At 44.5% G+C, this 20,030-nt stretch overlaps 1 protein-coding gene across 1 annotated transcript in view; it reads right to left on the bottom strand.

Moving 5' to 3' along the window:
- Positions 1-7,339, bottom strand: part of RABEP1 (rabaptin, RAB GTPase binding effector protein 1) — a 104,256-nt gene extending 96,917 nt beyond the window's left edge. Inside the window, exon 1 of the mRNA XM_075561136.1 lies at positions 7,095-7,339. Within this exon, the coding sequence (XP_075417251.1) occupies positions 7,095-7,128 (34 nt within the window). The 5' untranslated portion in view covers positions 7,129-7,339. The remainder of the gene's footprint in view (positions 1-7,094) is intronic.
- Between the last annotated feature and the right edge of the window lie 12,691 nt (positions 7,340-20,030).

Below are 20,030 nucleotides of genomic sequence, written 5' to 3'. Positions count from 1 at the left end.
TAGGGAGGTATTCCTGATCAAGAAATCTAGAAAGCATAAAAAAAAAGGTCAGTGGGTCCATGCTACATGAAAATATCTAAATCTTCCTGTACAGCAAAAGGGGGTAAAAGTAGATACATAATAATCTTGGAGACTGTACTGAAGTGAAATCTCTTAATATGGCTCTTCTATCCATATCTGTAACTCCCACCAAAGGACTGGGTGAAACCGCGCAAACAAAAAGGGTGTGTGAAATACTAGTCGAGGGGATTGGTCATTTTGGTTGCCATTTTCCGACTCTAAGAGAACCATCTCACAAACAGGAACAGAGAGAATCCCAGGACCATCCAGGAAGCAGAGCACGTCCAAGAACAGTGCACGTTCAAGATCCCTGCCTAAAGTGGCGGAGGCCAAAAGCAGGGGCACCAAGGCCAGCAGGGCAAAGACATGAACCAGAGCAAAGGAGCCACACTGGACCAGAACACTGCGGGCAGAGCAGCAGGCAGGCTTCCTGGCTCAAGAGACAGAGTCCACCAAACTGTGACTGAAGTCTGAGAGTCATAACAGACGTGGCTGAGGAGAGATGCTGCTGTGGACAAAGACTGTACTATAATTGTTTCATGATCCTGACTTGGACTTCTCTAATAAATCTCCCTAATTGTGATTATTGTCTGTCAGTTCTGTGTGGCTATTGCTTGGACTGCTGAACCCAGCAGAAAGGTAGTGTCTCAGGAAGAACAGCTGATATCAGAATAAAGTAAAAGAAGGAAAGAGGGTGGAGATATGTCTGACCTTTGCCCTATTACCATCGGCCTTAGGTTTGTGTGGAGCTGGATTCTCCTTCTCCCTTGAGTAGCCAGAGGAAGTCAGATAGGGCCTCTGGCCCCTTTTACAGAGAGAAAAATTCACAATACATTATCAAAGAGCTAAGATCTTTAATTTATAAAAAGTGCCTATAAATTATGAGAAAGACACCACTGGGGGCAGAGCAGTAGATAAAAACAATAAGACTGACAAAGGAAATAATAAAATAAATAATTGTTGGCCAATAAGCAAGATGCTTCACCATGAAAGTACAAACTGAATATCCATCTTATCATCTACATACAGGTATTCCTTCCATTGCTTCCCTGCAGCTGTAAGGAGATCTCTCTCGATATCTCTCTCTCTCTCCTTCCCCCTTCCTCTAAGCATGCTGATCTTTCTTCCAGTCTCATAGGCATCCCGCTTCTGCCAAGACAGGAACTCTTACTTATTCATCAGCTCTCAGCTCTAGGACCTTTTCCTCAGAATCCTTTCCTGACCTCTCTAACTGGGTCAAACCCCTTAATTTTGGGCATTCATAGAACAGTGTATCTTTCACAATTGCTCAGGTCAAAAGCCTGTGAGTCACCCTTGACTTCTCTCTCACATCCCACATGCAATTCATCAGCAAATCCTGTTGGTCCATACCTTCAAAAGAGAACTTCCATTGAAACACCCTAATCCAACCGCCATCATCTTTCCCTTGGGGTTAGTGCAAATATCTAAAACTGTGGCTGGCAAGTTGTGAGCACTGTTACTTGTTGAATAAATAGTTTGTACATGTCTATAGAATAAATCAAAACTGGGGGAGTGCAGATTGGGGACCCAAGACCCATCTGTAGGCAACTGGACATTCCCTTACAAGAAGGGTCACAGGGAGGAGACGAGCCAGTCAGGGTGCAGTGAGCAACAATGAAACATACAACCTTCCTCTAGTTCCTAAATGCTTCCTCCCCACTCCACTATCATGATCCCAATTCTACCTTACAAATCTGGCTAGACCAGAGGATGTACACTGGTACAGATAAAAACTGGAAACACAGGGAATCCAGGGCGGATGATTCCTTCAGGATCAGTGCTGAAGAGTGGCGATAATGGGAGGTGGAAGAAGGGTGGGGTGGAAGGGGGAATCAATTACAAGGATCTACATATAACCTCTTCCTTGGGAAGCAGACAACAGAAAAGTGGATGAAGAGAGATGTCCGACAGTATAAGATATGACAAAATAACAATAATTTATAAATTATCAAGGGTTCATGAGGGAGGGGGCAGCAGGAAGGGAGAGGGAAAAATGAGGAGCTAATGCCAAAGGCATAAGTGGAGAGCAAATGTTTTGAGAATAATGAGGGCAACTAATGTACAAATGTGCTTTACACAATTGATGGATTGTGATAAGAGTTGTTTGAGCCCACAATAAAATGATTTTTAAAAAGGAAGAAAGAAGTTGGGAAGAAAAAAAAAAGAAAGCAAATGTTTTGAGAATTACGATGACAACAAATGTACAAATGTGCTTGACACAATGTATGGATGTATGGATTATGATAAGGGTTGTAGAAGCCCCCAAAAAAATGATTTAAAATAAAGATATAAATCAAAACCAAACCCACTGCCATCAAGTTGATTCCACTTCACAGCAATTCCACCAAACAGAGTAGACCTGTCCCATGGGGTCTCTAAGGCTGTAAATCTTTACAGGAGCAGACCTCATCTTCCTCCTGGGGAGCATCTGGTGGCTTTGAGCCACCAACATCTTGCCTGTTAGCAGTCCAATGCTTAACCCACTGTGCCACAGGATTCCTTAATAGACAATAAACTCAAAAACAACAACAAACTCACTGTCATCCAGTGAATGCCAACTCATAGCAGCCCTCTAAAATAGGGTAAAACTGCCCTTGTTAAATTCCTATGACTATAACTCTTTATGGGAGTAGAAAGCCTCATTTTTCTCCTGAGAAGTGGCTGGGAGTTTTGAACAGCTGATCTTGTAGATCACAACCCAAAGCATAACCAATATGCCACTAGTGTTCCAGTTAACAAACAACAGATACTCAAATATTTGATAACTGAAGTCTCTCGCTTTTTAATCTACCAGATGATACAAGTTTAAAACAACTGACATTTTTAACAGTGCGGAGGAAATTCACTCTCTCAAATACTGCTGACAGGTATGTCAATTGATACCTTTGTTGTTATTGTTGTTAGACTAAACTAGCAGTAGCTATTAAATTTCAAACTGCTCGGATCTCCTGTCCTTAATTCAGGAGTTTTACAGAAGTAAAAGTAAACGGACCTGAAAAATATACACAATTCATTACAAAATTGCTTATAAGGGAAAAGTGGAAGTAATCTACTTGTCCATCAATAAGCAAATAGGTGAATAAATAGAAGTAATCTACTTGTCCATCAACAGACAAATAGGTGAATAAATCATGCATGGTACAGCATGGGATGGAATACTCTTTGACGAGAATAAGGCAGATCTATAACACTACCTGGAAAGTGGTCCAGGATCTAGTAAATAGGCCAGAGGCCCTAGTATCAGATGGCCTGGGTTTGAATCCTAGTTCTCCTACTTACCAGCCCTATGCAGGATCCTTTAACTGGCCAGTGCTGTTTCCTCATCCATATTATAGGAACTTACCAAAAGTGACTGCCATTGAGTCCACCCTGACTCACAGCAACACCAGATAGGGTTTCCAAGGCTTTGTCAATCTTTATGGGAAGCTAACAGCTTCATCATCCCAGCGGGTAGGTTTGGACTTCTGACCTTGTGGCCAGCAGTCCAAAGCTTACCTGATAGTGCCACACATGCTCAGGAATACAGACACAGCAATAGTATTATAGCAGTACCCACCTCACTGCTATGAAGAACTCCTGAGATAATGCATGTAGCTCTAATAGCACATTACGTGGTCATCTAAGCATTTACAAGCATGTAATAACTACAGCTAACATCTACTAGGTGAAACAGGCAAACTGCACAACAATATGTAAAGCACAATACATTTCAAGGGTAAAAGATAACATGTCTATATAACTATAGAAGGAGAATCAGGAAGACAGAACACTAGTCTAGTAACAGTGACGACATCTGAGAGATGGGAGGAGGTTTACTTCTTAATGTGCATACTTTTTTAATGGAAAGGGTATAGAAGATTTTTTAGTATTTAAAAAATTCAAACTTAAGTAACACCAGTGCAAATGTTCCAAAGACAGATGAGTTTAGATTATAATATTAAAGTTTGAGTAATTTTACATTACACATGTAGTCTTTAAATTCTCAAGGAAAAACAGATAACTAGTCTGCAATCTGTTTGGCTTAGTAAAAATTACCTTTACATAAAACAAACTAAGATACAACATCAAAGTAATTTTCATGAAATTATAAAAAAAGAAGTTAAAATGGAATTAACAAAAAGAAAAGGAATCATTTCATCTTGTCAATATACACACAAAATGACTTTCTTTTATCTATTACTTCATTGGGGGAATGAAAGCTTATTATGTCAAAAAGGATAACAATGTCAACATAAAAGTCAACTGTTTCTGAAATGGGATAAATGCAGGATTAAATCAAATCAAAAGACTTTTATTATCAATCTGATGTCCCGAAATTCTGCAATAGTTTAAAAAAAATTTTTTTTTAATCAGCAAGACCAGAGAATTCAAGTGAGCTTAAAGCTAGCGTGCTGAGAAGTGATCAACATGAATTCACCTATGGAAAAAAATTAAATGCCCAAGATCAAATGTCTTAGGATTCACCAACACAAGCATTCAAAAAGATACAATTCTCTTTCCTTTTTTAAACAGTAATGGTGGCTGGCCACTTACTATAACTGAAAAATAAAAATTTCAATTTATGCAAACAAAATCTCTATCCTGGAGTCACAGGACTTCAAAATGAGGAATAAACATGCATCCAGAAAGCAGCCAGAATACATGATTCCCCAGAGCTAAATTTTTCCTCCCCTTTTTTCAAATGCCTAGTCACTTCTGCCTATTTACAAGGAAGACCATTTCACGCCTGAAAAAGGCAGGAATCTTGAGACTATCATGCAGACTATCATGTCACCTGAGCTGCCCTAGACATTTGTTTGCATGCAACTCAAGAGAAGGCAGCAGCCAACTAAGCCTGCCTACTACCCAGAATTGAACCAAAAGCCACTAAGCTCTCTCTGTATTCGGCTTCTGTCTGCAGTTAACAAAGAAGGGTTTGTGGGAAAGCCAAAGTTTTCTTCTCTGACACAAAATGCAAAAGGTTAAGAATGAGAGTCTTCTACTAGAGTCCACTGTCTTGATAGCTCACCAGGAATACTTCCCTCCTCTCCTAGTGGCACAGAACCACACCAAATCAAAGGTCACGGCTGGCAAGTCAGAACGATGTCTGTATTAGACATCTCCCTTTAGGCAACAACACCCAAACTACAGGTTAACAGGCATAGCGAAACACAGCAGCCAGAGCCTTACAATCTGATAACACTGTTTCAAGTTCTCCACAGGCCAGTACAAAGAGTAAGGTTTCCAAGAAAGGTTATATGAGAGACAACCCATAGTCAAAAGGCAACCGTTTTAAAGTTCCTACTGTGTGCCAGAGGAGACCCTGGTGGTGGTGGCATAGTTAGTTATGCCAATATCACAAGATCTGCAGTTTAAAACCACTAGCTGCTGGAAACCGACAGGGGCAGTTCTACTCTGCCTTATACAGTGGCTAGGAGTTGGAATCGAGATGGTTGTGAGACTGTGGGACCACGTGCCAAGACAAGACCCTCCAGCAAGACGGCTTGACACCGTGGCTGAAACAATGGGCTCAACTGAGTGTGAGCATGGCCCCCGACTAGGCAATGTTTCCTTCTGGTGTATGGACAGGGGATGGCTATGAGACGGAGCTGACTGGACAGCACCTAATATGTGCCAAGCACTACATTCCAACAGATTCTACCCACACTTAAAAGATGCTCTGCACACATGCTGGCTATGGAAATCCACCTGAAAGCTCTGTTCAACTAGATTCAGTAAGACCTTGCAAAGACTACTCATCATCTTCCCAAACAAAAGTGGTGAAAAAGGCTGGTGTGAAGGGGTCACTCTGAAGCAGACCTTAGGACAGTTCCCAGAAGGTCCTGAAAGACTAATGGCCAAGTTGGGGGTTATTTAGGGTGGGGGTCTTTTGCCTTCCAAGGCTAAAGCTGATCTAAAGGACACATCTTCTGGACTTGAGCATCTGCAAACCTCATCCTCTTCATCATTCCCAACAATACTATCACGACGACATCTACAGAGCGGTGTTCTCCACCTTCCTCATGCCACGACCCTTTCACACAGTTCCCCATGTGGTGGTGACCCCCAACCATGAAATTATTTTCGTTGCTACTTCATAACTGTCATTTTGCTACTGTGATGAATCAGGCGACCCCTGTGAAAGGGTCGTGAGACCCCCCCCAAAAGGGTTGCGACCCACAGGCTGAGAACCGCTGCTATAAAGGCATGCTTTACTCTCTTTTCATGGTCGAGGGAACAGGTTCAGAAGGATTCAAATTTGCACAAACTAAAACCAAACTCACTTTGATCAAGTCAATTCTGACTCAACAGCGACCCTCTGGCTTGTAAATGAACGATCCAGGTCTTTTACACGCCTCCTCCCCCCCTACCCCACCCCCCACGCACTTACCATTAACCACACTACCTCTTTGAAAACCAAGCCAGGCTTACTGCCGTCGAGTCAATTCAGACTCATAGTGACCTAACAGGGCAGAGCAGAATGGCCCCTAACTGTTGACCGGAGTAGAGAGCAAGTCGACCTTGTGGTTAGCAGCCCAACTGTAGTTTCAGGGCACGAAAGCGTGCAAAGCGCGCGGTAGCACGGGTTGGGCAGGGGGCGCACACCACGACCTGAGCAAAGGTTCCCCCCTCCCCGGCCCCTTTTAACAAACACAGCACATGTTCCTCATTTCCATCCTCCTCCCCACGGGCGGAACCCACGTGTCAGTCCCACCGCTACCCATGGCAGCTCCCGCGGCACGCGGGCCGGCTTCTGCCAGGGGCCCGGAGCCTCCCCACGTCCGTCCCCCGCGCCCCGCCCTTGCCCGCGCCGACCGCCCCCTCCCCACTGCCGGCCGGCCGGCCGCCCGGGCCCCGCGCCGCCCTCGCGCGCAGCTCCAGCACGCGCCCGAGCCTGCGCGCTCCCGCCTCCGCCCGGCGGGGTCACCCTCGGGGCCTGCGCGCGCCCATCCCGCCGCCCGCCCGGAGGCTCCCCCGCGACGCCGGCGCCGGGCAGGCCGCGCCCGCCGCGCCTGCCATGGTGGGCGCCTCACCGTCAGGCTGAGGAGCCGGGCCCGGCTGCGCCATGGCCAGGCAGCCGGCCTTGGGGAGCGGGGATGGGCGGGGAAGTGGCGTCTGGGGCTCCCGCGGGCTCAGCTGGCGGAGGGGGCGTCGACCGAGCCGTCGCCGCCGCCGCCCAGGGAGGAACCGCTAAGGCTGGAGCCGCCGGCGCCGCCACAGCCGCGGGCAGAGACGGACCGGAGCGCCGACCTCCGCCTCCTCATCCTGACAGCGGGAAATAAGCAGTGCGCAGGCGCGGGGGGTGGGCCGGCACGTGACGTTGCCCCGAGGGAAGGGGCGGGGCTTGTGGGAAGGGAGCCTGGGAAGGTGGAGAGCAGGCTGCTGGAGCCGGGCACCGGTGGAGAGGGGAGGACGGATGGGATTGAAGGGAGAAGAGGAGGAGCGCCCTGCCTGCAAAGACCAAGCCTCTCCCTGCCCCAGCACAGAGTGAAAAAATACAGGATTAGAGCAATGGTTCTCACCCTTCCTAATGCCTCCACCCTTTAATGCAGTTCCTCTTGTTGTGGTGACCCCCAACCCCAACCATAAAATTATTTTCGGTGCTACTTCATAACTGTCATTTTGTTACTGTTACGAATCATCCTGTAAGTATCTGATATGCAGGATGTATTTTCATTGTGACCAATTGAACAAAATTAAAGCATAGTGATGAATCACAAACACTATGTAATTATATATCGTGGAATATTTCTAATTACAAATAAATGAAATTTTGTCTTCAAGCATGGTGTAGCATGGGTAACTGTCTTGATATAACAGCAGGAAACTACATTGTTACATTTTGCGGCAGTACGTGTAAAAAGCCAACCTCAGTGCAAAGGTTGAGATAGCTTCTTTCTCACCAGATCAGACATTCTCTTGGGGGAGTCTTTGCAAGAGCACAACAAAGATCGTCTTCAGCAACAAGTCGACTTCTGTATTTAGACTTGATAACCAACACACTGGAAAACCCAGTTTCACAAAAATATGTTGTTGGAAATGGAAGAAGGAGCAACACGGTCTCGACAGAACATGATATGACTGCAAACACTTGATCCAGAATTTTGTAACTGGCACTGTAGAGAAATCAGTTCTTGCTGCATCACTGTTAATGAGTTCAATGAACTCCTCTTGTGCTGTCTCAGGAACACCTTCAACTTTGACTGTGAATGGGCTTCTGGCAAGTGCCAGGTAGATTTTGAAAGTACGATGAAATTTCATCTGCAAGCATGTACAAGTGTTCTTTCACAGAAATTTTCATCATAATCCTTTTTTCTGGTTCAATGTCATGTTCCTCGAATAAAGCAAATAAGGGGGAGGTAGAAGAATAAATGAGCTGATACCGAGGGCTCAAATAGAAAAAAATGTTTTAAGAATGATGATGACAACAAATGTACAAATGTGCTTGACACAATGGATGTATGTATGGAGTGTGATAAGAGTTATACAAGCCCCCAATAAAATGATTTTTTTAAAAGGAAAGAAAGCAGATAAGGTAGGCAACATGTAAATTTTATTTTCATCCAATTTTTAATTTTTTGCCAAAGCTGAAGTTTCATTTGGAATGATCGGATCTTAAGACAAATCGAGGCATGTTGCATTTGGTCCTTGCAGTGATCAATTTAACTCATTCAAGATGGCAAAGATGTCAGCCAAGTAAGCTATTATCTGCAGCTCACTTTTGTTGCTAAAAAGTGCTTCAAACTGCGGTGTTGCTTTCGGATTAAAAAAACCGTTTTGAGTTCATCATGAAACTCAAAAACATGTTTTAAAACTTTTCCTCTCCACAACCATCTCACTTCAATGTGAAATAGCCGAGCATTATTCAGCACAACCAGCTCGTTGCACAGTTGTGAAAACAGTTGACTGTTTAAAGTGCAAAACTGACAGAACTTATGATGCTTTTCATTTCTTCATGTAACTCTGTGGCAGCGTCTTCATTGCTGATATTTGCCGATGAATCATAGAGTGAGTTCCGATGACTTGGTGACCCATTCAGTACCAAACGTTGAAACCCAGATCGGCATTGTAGCATAGCATCTGTGCAAACACCACAAACCTTTTCCCAAGAGATCTTGGGCTCTTTCAGAAATGAACCAACGGAGGGGGGAGCGGAGGGGAGAAAAAAAGAGGGCCTGATGCAAAGGGCTTAAGTGGAGAGCAAATGCTTTGAAAATGATGAGGGCAGGGAATGTACAGATGTGCTTTATACAATTGATGTATGTATATGTATGGAGTGGGATAAGAGTTGTATGAGCCCCTAATAAAATGTAAAAAAAAAAAAAGGATGTACTTAGGATAAAATGTAATACCTTGTTATTTGTTCTCTTTTGACCCATTTTAGATGGTTTTTCAGTTTTTAATATTGCCTGTTTTTAATTGAGGTTTTTCTATGTTTTGTCCTGTCATTGTTGGTGATCTTTTGTTGTGTGCTTTCTGTTCACGTTTCGGATGATTCTCTGTATATGAGATCTAGGATAAGTAGATCTATAGAGACAGTAACTGGATTGATAATGGTCTAGGGGCATGGCATGAAGGGTAGGGGAAAATGAGGAGCTAACAACAATAAGTATGGGCAGAAAATGTTCTGAAATTTATTGTGGTGATGACTACACAATTCTTCTTAATTTGATAAAATTGTTAAATTGTGTGATATGTGAAGTATATGCCTTTTTTTAAAGCTAAGAGTGGAGTGTATCCTCTAGAGCAGTGGTTCTCAACCTGTGGGTCATGACCCCTTTGGGGGTCAAACAACCTTTCACAAGGGTCACCGATTCATAACAGTAGCAAAATGACAGTTATGAAGTAGCAACAAAAATCATTTTATGGTTGGGGGTCACCACCACATGAGGAACTGTATGAAAGGGTCGTGGCATTAGGAAGGTTGAGAACCACTGCTCTAGACCCTGTGAGATTCCCATGCATGGGATATGCTCTATCCAGGAGACAAAACTGTAACAATCAGAGGAGCAGCAAAGGAGCAGAAGCAGCAGCAGAACAAAGGACCAGGGCACAAGACAGAGCAGTACAATTAAAGTTGAATGCCTCTGGGCAGGAGCTTTGCTTATGGAGGAGAGTGCCATCAGACTATCAATCTGGGGAACTAAATTTGTGGACCTACAAAGCTGGAGCCAACTGCCTTGGGGCTGACATTTATGGTGGAGTGGCATGCCCTTTAGGCATTTATCAGCTGCACTATAAGAGATATGTAATATTTCCCAAGCAGGGCAGAGACCAAGCAGGGTGCATGGCTGAGAAGCTGAGGACCAGAGAGAGACATGCCCTAGGCTAAGAATAGGTATTCCTGACTGGAAGAACTGTGTCCTAAACATTTCTGATCTTAAATTGTAATGCATTAACTTCTTTAATAAATGACAGAGTCAAAAGTAATAAAAAAATGAACCAACGGTGTCAAATACATCACGTGCTGTAGTTGTCATTTCAAGAGGTTTGCAAAAAAGACACTCATCTTTAAAGTCGCCATCATTAATATACCTCACATAAACCAATAACTGTGAACAGTTTGCAACCTCTGTGGATTCATCAAGCTGGATGCTAAATTTGGAAGTGGAGCAGATTTACTTTCCTGGATTACCTGATCAAGAATATCAGCAGACATGTCATCTATTCTTCTGTGGACAGTGTCGTTAGATAAGGAAATTGCACTCAATTTCGTAACAAATTCGTCTCCGATCATAACTCGAACTATGTCTTTGGCCACTGGCAACAGTAAATCCTAAGCAATGGTGTGAGGTTTCACAGCTCTGGCGATTCTGAATGCCATCAAATATGAAGCTTCAACGGCTGCTACGTTTTGTTTGTGGTACTTGCCACCAGTGTCAAGTCTGGCTTTCTTGAGTCCATCAGCTTTGCTTCTAAAATAGTTGGTATCCTTGCAGACAAAACTCAGATGCTAGCTATCAAAATGGTGTTTTAGTTTATTTGGCTTCATAGTTTCAGCTGATAGAACTTCACAACAAATAACACATCGCGGTTTTTCAATTCCTGCTGTAAAAAATTCCTCACTATATTTGATTTTCTTAACGTTCTACTCTACACAATCCATTGTCATGGGATGACTTTCTAATGAAAATAATATATAACAATTGCTTCAATAATACAAAAGATGATACATGGCATAGTTCAGTCAATACAGTTTGTTAAAGTTTCCATTCTGTGTTTTTTTTACATACCTGTTACTATCACAAGGGGGCAGTATTCACATCAACCACAGCTAAATATAAAAAGACCAATCAGCATCCAGATTAAGTTCCCATGGTACAGATATATACATATATTTGCAGTAGTTGATGATTTTATAGTACATGACTTTACATTTACCTAGCAATTATAATTCATGAAGTGTCATTTTACTTCCAATACTGCTGCTTTCAACACAGTCGTTGCTTTCTACACAGTAGCTGCTCCCTACACATGTATGACTGGCCCACATAAGTACATTATGGCTCCAACCCTGTCACGTCCATCTGTATTTGTACAGTGTGTACGTGATGGGGTTGGTGTGATGATGTCACAACACCAGGTACTCATATGTGGGCATATCTGCATGTGGGCAGACCCACCTGGAGATGGATAGAGGAGCGGTGTTTTGGTTTCTAAGACCATTTGAAATATGTGTTTTCCAAGATGACCCCTATGAAAGAATTATTCAATCCTCAAAGGGGTTGCAACCCACAGGGTGAGAACCCCTGGACTAGAGAGAAGACCAGCTGGTGAAGTCCTTGAGCCCAGAGCAAATCCAGCTTCTCAACTTGTACCAGGTAATTTTGGATGACTCACTTAACCTCTTTGAACCTAGGCCTTCCATCTGTATAGTGGCTAAGAAAAGTTTTAAGTGAGGCTACATATGAGAAACAGTTTTTTGGCAGAAGTGGGACTTTAAGTCCAGGCACCCCTAGAGGTGGCTAAGCAATAGCTGTGGTTTGGGAAGGTAGCCCACCTTGCAGACACCTGAGCTGCTGAGTTCACAGATCACTAAAGGTGTAGGACAGAGCTGGAAAAAGAAGGCAGGTGGACAAGGAACCAAAAGTAGGACCCGGCCCTGAACACCCCACTCTACCTCAATCAAGTGCACAAATCCAAGGAGTCCAGTGAGCTAAATTTGAATTTGAATCTAGTTTTCCAGGTCATTAAGAATATATACTTGTCAGGATAGATGAGAAAAATATATTAAGGTTAACAGGCAATTGGTGTGATGGATCATTTTATATGTCAATGTGGCTAGGTTGTGACTCCCGGTAATTTGCTCAAATCCAAGACTAGTTGCTGTTCCACAGAGTGGCGTAATGTAATCACTTCCAAAATGTGAACTAACGTGATCCCTGGAAAAGGGAACTGCCACTAGGTGTGTGCTGTCTTCAGGCTATAATTAGGTATTTTGGCGAAAATCTAACTTATCCAGGGAGCTCTAGTGACATAGTGGGTTGCTAACTGCAGTCAGCAATTTGAAACCCCCAGCTGTTCCAAGGGAGAAAGATGAGGCTTTCAACGCCCATAAAGATTTAAAGTCTTGGAAACCCACAGGGGTGGTTCTCTGTCCTATGGGGTAGCTGTGAGTTGGAATAGACCTGATGGCAATGGCTTTGGTTTGAGTTTCTAACTCATTCACTCTCGTTGCTTCTCTGCCTTTTGGCTAAAATCAATTGTTGTACCTAACTCGCTCACTCTTTCTCTCTTTGTGTCCGCTCACTCTGCACTCTTTCAGTCATCTGATCCTGAGATGACGCCCTGCAGAAGACAGCCTGCTGTCTATCCTATGGATTGTGGACAGCCCTCACGATCACCCTAGATTAATCCCTTAAAGCTTAAGGGATTAAACTAATCAGTCTCTCACATGCTCTTTCTTTCTGCATGTGTTGTTGATGTTAGGTTGCTGCTGAGTTGGTTCTGACTCACAGGTACCCGACGAACAATAGAAGGAAATATTGCACGATCATGCACCATCCTTATACTTGTTCTTGGGCTTGAGGCCACTGTTGCAGCCGCTGTGTCAATCTATCTTGTCTAGGGCCTTCCTTTCTTTCACTGCCCCTCTACCCCACCAAACACGATGTCCTTCTCAAAGAACTGTTCTTCCCTGACCACCTGCCCAATGTACGTGAGAGGAAGCCTCTCCGTTCTTGCTTCTAAGGAGCATTCTGGCTGTACTTCTTCCAAGGCAGATTTGTTTGTTCTTTTGGAAGCCCATGCAATATTCTTCATCAGCAGCACCATTCAAATGCACCCATTTCCCTTTGATCTTCTTTATTTAATGTCTAATTTTCATATGCATATGAGGCAGTTGAGACTACCATGGCTTGGGTCAGGCACACCTTAGTCCTCAAAATTACATCCTTTTCCCCAACACTTAAAGGACCATGTACAGCAGATTTACCCAATGCAGTGCATCATTTGATCTCGACTGCTGCTTCCATAAGCATTGATTGTGGATCCAAACATTTTCATATAGATCACTGATTCTCTTTTCTCTAGTGTACTCAGACTAAGACAGTAGGTGTGGTTTATAACTTTAAATAATCTAGATAGGTAGGTGGCCTCTATTTGCATTTTGCTCTAACTTCTGCTAATACAATTAGGGGAGAGCCTATGTACAGACTTGAGTTTATTTTGCTGTTGCTGTTTTTAGCAGCTAATATCCCCTAAGGCTGGTGTGCCTTTGAGAGAGCAAGCAGACTTTAGCTTCCCACTAAATGACTTTCTTGGGTCAGCAGCTCAGTGCTCTGCAGGGACCTTTGGTCAGAATAGGGCAGCCCTGTGTGACTTCTGTCTTGTGATGACTAACACAAGACAGGGACTGTAAAGATCGCGGGTGCTGATGCACTCTACAGAAGGGCCCGCTCACAGAGAATGGGCACCTGCTTATTGTCAGTGAAAAACTGGGGTGGGACCTAGGCCCTGAAGATTAGCGTCACTGAGAAATAGGCAGGCATCTGACTGTGTTCTCTGTGCTCTTCATGCCAAGGAGGTGGCTGAAAAAGCAATTCTTAAGGAAAAAAAGAAGCAATTCTTAAATTAGACAAGAAGCTAAAAATAACGTGCTCAGCAGCTAACTGCAAGGCTGGAGGTTAAAGTTCTCTGAGGGGCCTTGGAAGAAAGGCCTGATAATTTACTTCTGTGTTAGTCTGGGGACATTAGAGAACCAAATCCACAGAAATTCATATGTATAAGAGAGAGTTTTATATAAAGGGTAAGTCACATCAAGAAAACATCCCATCCCAGTGCTGCCCAAGCCCACAAGTCCAACAATAACCCTTATGTCCAACACCAATCCACAAAGTCCTCCTCCTTCTCACAAAACACACACTATGATGCCGACTGCAGGAGGAAAGCTTATCAGTGATCATGTAAGCATCTCAGTGCTGGCAGGGGTCTCCCTACGGCTGCTCCAGCACCCGGGGCTGCATCAGGGCAGGTCCATGTCCTCAGGGATGTCTTGCAGGAAGTGAGCCTTGTCAGTTGAAGGAGGGAATTGGCTAAGGCAGCTGCACCCTGGTCCGACCATCACAAAGCAAGAGACCGGAGAACTAGACAAGCGAGGCTCACTGAGCCATTTATCCCTCCACCCTTCAATTAACCCCACACGTGTTTATCGGCCAGGTGGGCACAATAAACTAACTACCTCACTTCCCTAAAATCCAACGTTGAAAGCCCAATGGAGCACAGTTTGACTCTGACACAGATGGCGTCGCCATGAGTTGGAATCCACCAGTCACTGGAAGCACAGACTGACATGGTTGAGGTGAGAAAGAGTTAAAGGGGTTCACCAATTAGAAGCTTGTGATGAGCAAACATGATCCGACTTGCTGGAGAGGTGTACCAGGGTGAGCTTCCTCGTGAGAGTCACGGTGCCGGTTGCAGGAGGTGAGGCCTAGTACACGCCCTGCACTTCGCCCCGTGGGGTTGGATCAGCAGTGTTGGCTGTGTTTGCTTTGGGCACCATTACATCCGCTCCTCACTTCTCAACACAGTTCAGTTCCAAAGACCAGGTCACTATGCAAAATGGCCATTAGGCAATGTGGCGGATGGAGAGGTGCCTTAGAGCCTAGACCACTGGAACTACTGACCCCCTTTCCACCACCCCACCACCCCATCCCACCCCCGAGCCCTGTTGCCAGGCCTGGTACTTGAGTGGACCTGGGATCCAGCAGCTGGGCTAGAGGCATTTAGTGGCAACTGGTGGGGCCACGAGCCAATATGAAAAGGATTACTGTCCGTGCCTACGTCCCCCAGAGATGCCCCCTTCACAGCCCTAGGCTCTACAGGCTGGGGAGGACCCCATGGAAAAAAGGAACGTGCTACTGGTCTTGGCGGGCTCGAGAGCATCCAAGGTTGAGAGCATCCAAGGAGACTAACAGCTGCTCAGGAAGGAGCTCAGCAGACTGGGCCTCCGAGGAGGAAAGGGCACCTGGCTTCCTCCAGGTCCCTAATTACTCCCCAGTAGCCCTTCCTGCAGCAGAATCGAACCCTCAGGGCACTTGAGTAGACCAGGAGCAACTTCCCCTGCACTCTCTTCTCCTTGGCCCTCCGCCACTCACAGGCCCTTCTTGGAAGTGTTTGTTGTTAGGTGCCATCAAGCTGATTCCACCCTATGGCAGTCCTATGTACGTAAGATGGAAACACGGGCTGGGCTGGCCCCATGCTCCCAGTCTTCCTGGGCGGGAGCCCACTGTTGCAGCCACCGTGTCAATCCATTTTGTCAGAGCCTTCCTCTTTTCCCTGCCCCTCCACTTTACCAAGCAATCGTAGCCCCTGTGTGGGGATGAGACCAGCGAGAGATCTAGAAAACTGACTCTAACCAGCCATGAGCCTGACAGACACGGATGGATCTGCTGACTAGGAAGGACCTCGGATTAATGCACAAAATAATCGGATAGTAGATTTTTTTTTAACAATTTATTAGGGGCTCATACAACTCTTATCACAGTTCATACATATACATACATCAATTGTATAAAGCACATCCATACATTCCCTGCCCCAATCATTCTCAAAGCATTTGCTCTCCACTTAAGCCCCTTGCATCAGGTCCTCTTTTTTTTTTCCCCTCACTCCAGTAGATTCTTTTTACAGCCATTATTATAAATGCAAATGGCGGCCCACGGGAGCGAGTCATTAAGGGAGGAGTAGGTATATTTACAAAGATCTATCACCCAGCTGGAGAGTGTGGCTCCCCAGAGAAGGAAGAATCTGATCATTATTCTGTACAAAGTACCTGAAGATATCAAAGCAAGTTACACTTGAAGAAAACAGAAAAAGACGTGGACCATCATTTTAAAAATCATTTTATTAGGGGCTCAAACAACGCTTATCACAATCCATCCATCCATCCATCCATTGTGTCGAGCACATTTGTACATTTGTTGCCATCATCATTCTCAAAACATTTGCTGTCTGCTTGAGCCCTTGGTATCAGCAACTCATTTTGTTGCCCTCCCTCCTCACTCCCCCTGATGTGGACCATCATCTGAGGACTCAAACCTCTGAGGATAGTTGGGCTCAGATGTGCTTATATCCAGAGGTGACAGCCAGACAGATTTCAACTAAACAGGCAGAAGAAGCGCCTGCTCTTTGAGCTGACTAGAGAGACGAGGCTACTTTCGAGGGAGTGAGCTCCCTGTCACTGAAAGTGTGCAAGCATAGCTGACTGGCTATTGGGCGTCATGCTTGCTGGAGAGCAGTGAAACCTCCAACTATAGAAGTGATTCTTGCTATGATTACGGGGGTAGTGAGCCATCTTCATAGCGCTTGTGAACCCCGAGAGTCTGTTTTGATAATGATGGCAATAATAAGTTTCCTGCATTGTAAAGTTTACTCAAGTTTACTGGTGTCCGAAGAGACCAGTCTCTGGAGAAGAACATCATGCTTGGTAACGTATCAGAGAGTTTAAAAAAAAAAAAAGGCGGGGGGGGGGGGGGAACCTTCCACAGGATGGATTGACCCAGTGGCTGCAAGAGTGAACTCAAACATAGGAACAGTTGTAAGGACGGCACAGGGCCAGGCGGTGCTGCGTTCTGTTGTGCATAAGGTTGCTATGAGTCAGAACTGCCTTGACAGCACCTACCAGCAAGTTCTTGCCCCCGCATATGACTTCATTTTTTCCTCACCAATCAAAAGGGGATCAATAGGCATAGTGTGTCTAAATAAAAAATGTCCTGCTCATTTTCCATTTCAAAAACTCTGTCCTGTGGTTTCCATAACGATACACGTGCCTGGCAGTTCAGCTAGCCCCCACTCATAGTTCAGCTGATTGTACTCAGTTCTGTTGGGCTTCCTCTCCTGCTGGTATCCAGATTCTCAAGGGTAGAAAAGGAAGTAGGGTAGAGACACCATTCGTTTCTGACCTGCAACAAGAAACAGGTTAGGGGAGGAGAAAATGACTCAGCAGGGGCTCCCTCGCATCCTCCAGGCACTGGAAGACTCTTGGAAAGTCCCAACCTGGTGTTTGTTGGCTTTCTCTCTAATAATTCCCGGCGTAGACATCACGATGTGCTCAGTCAGGGTGAAGTCCCTCTGAGTTCTCAACCCCCCACCCCAAATCCACCCCCCACCTCTTGTGCGGCTGTCTCCAATGATTCAGTGCTCCAATGGTCAGAAGCAGCATTTTTCCCCTCCTAGAACCTGGAGGGGGAAGAAGGTGATCACTGGTCCAACCTCTCTTTGCCCCATACCTCTCCCAAGGGAGTATGCCCCAAACAGAAGGCCGACCTCTCTCAGACGTTCAGGACGTGTAGGTTGCTTGCCAAGGAAGAGCTCCAGGCTTCGAATCAGAAATTCTGGAAATTCTGTTTACTAATCTCCAAATGCACCTTCATAGACTGGCTTCCCGAAGCATCCCGAGGACTAAAGAGATACAATGTCTAACTCCTAGTGTCTAACTCACATGGTAGTAGCTCACGAAGCATCCCCCCACCCTTTCTCCCTACCTCTTTCTCTCATTTCTCCCTACTTCGGTCATTTACAAGCAAGGAAAGAGAGGGGTACTTGGACCTAGAAGTCAGTCTGTAAATAGAGTCCTTGGGATCTGGGGTAGAAATGTCCAATATTTCCAGAAGCATAACGGGATTGTCCTATTTGCACTAGATAAGGTTCCAAGGTTAAAACGTTAAGTTTCTTTATTTTGGATGGAACTTGTATCCCATTGCTTATCTCATGCTGATTAGAAGTTCATACTCCAGGTCTATATCAGCAGTTGATACTAGTACAAAAAGCAAACAGGACTCCACTATTACTTGATACATGAGGCAGACAAATACGTTTAGCTCTGGAGGGTGTGCCTTTCCCCTGGAATCCCCCTTTTACAACATTGACTGCACAGTGGCGTAATGGCCTATAAATAAAATGTTATTGAAGTGTAGCCATATGCCAGGTGCTGGGCTAAGGGCTTTGTGTTGAGTCATTTAGCCCTCTATATGATGGGGAAACTGAAGGTTGCTTTCAAACCCCAGTTTACATAAATAATGGTATCAGAGAAGTAAAGTAACTAAGGTCATAGTGCTAAGAGATCAGACCAGCCTGGATCCAAGGCCAACGTGGGCAACCACCATACTATATTGTCAACTCACGATTTGTCTCTTTTTGTTTTAATTTGGGGGAGATGTCAACTCTCCAACAAAAGGACAGGGTCATTTATTTCTAATGTTGCATGCCTACAACATAACATAAGAAATTCTCGATAAGAATTTGTTGGTTAAGTGAATGAGTGAGTGAATGCATGAATAACACTAGGAGTAAATGGAGCAAATAAAGAATCTTTGAGAGGAGCCCTGATTGTAATAATGGGTTACATATTGGGCTTCTAACTGCAAGGTCAGCCGTTCAAAACCACTAAATTAGCGCTCCATGGGTGAAAGATGGAGGTTTCTACTCCCACAAAAAGTTATAGTAAAAAATAAATAAAAAAGAATTATAGCCTTGGAAACCCCCAGGAGCAGTTCTGTCCCATAGGGTCGCTCTAAACAAACAGTTTCTTTTTTTAAATTTATTTTGAAAAAAAATATTTATTTTGAAAATCATTCTATTGGGGGCTCGTACAGCTCTCATAACAATCCATACATCAATGGTATCAATCACATTTGTGCATATGTTGTCATCATCATTTTCAAAGGATTTTCTTTCTACTTGAGCCCTTGGTGTTAGCTCCTCTATTTTTCCCTCCCGACCCCACCCGACCACCCTTGTAAACCCTTGATATATTATAAATAATTCTTATTTTCATATCTTACACTGTTCACTGTCTCCCGTCACCCATGTTTCTGATGTTCATCCCCTGGGGGAGGTAGGTGTTATACATTGATCATTTCAATTGATCAATTTCTCCTTTCTCCCTCATCTCTCCCCACATTCACCCTATCCTCATGGTATCGCTACTCCCATTACTGTTCTTGAGGGGTTTATCTGTCCTGGATTCTGTTCATTGAGAGTTCTTATGTGTACCAACATACATGCTTCTTGTAAGGTAGAACTGGGGTCATAATAGTGCAGGGCGAGGAAGCATTAAAGAACTAGAGGAATGTTGTATGTTTCATCAGTACGATACTGCACCCTGGCTGGCTCATTCCTTCCTTGTAACCCTTCTTGTGAGGTGATGTCCCATTGTCTACAGATGGGCTTTGGGTCTCCACTCAGAACCACCTCATTCGCCTCAATATGATTGTTTGGGATCCTCTGATGCATGATACCTGATCCCATTGACAGCTTGTGATCATACAGGCTGGTGTGCTTCTTCCATGTGGGCTTTGCTGCTTCTCTGCTAGATGGCCGCTTGCTTAACTTCAAAGCTTTAAGACCCCATATGCTATATCTTTAAAAAAAAACATTTTATTAGGGGCTCATACATCTCTTATCACAATCCATACATACATCAATTGTGTAAAGCACCATCTGTACATTCTTTGCCCTGATCATTTTCA

Source organism: Tenrec ecaudatus, chromosome 10 (assembly GCF_050624435.1).
Source record: "Tenrec ecaudatus isolate mTenEca1 chromosome 10, mTenEca1.hap1, whole genome shotgun sequence".
NCBI lineage: Eukaryota > Metazoa > Chordata > Mammalia > Afrosoricida > Tenrecidae > Tenrec > Tenrec ecaudatus.
Note: the sequence above shows the minus strand (reverse complement) of the source record. Positions and strands in the feature narration are given on the sequence as shown.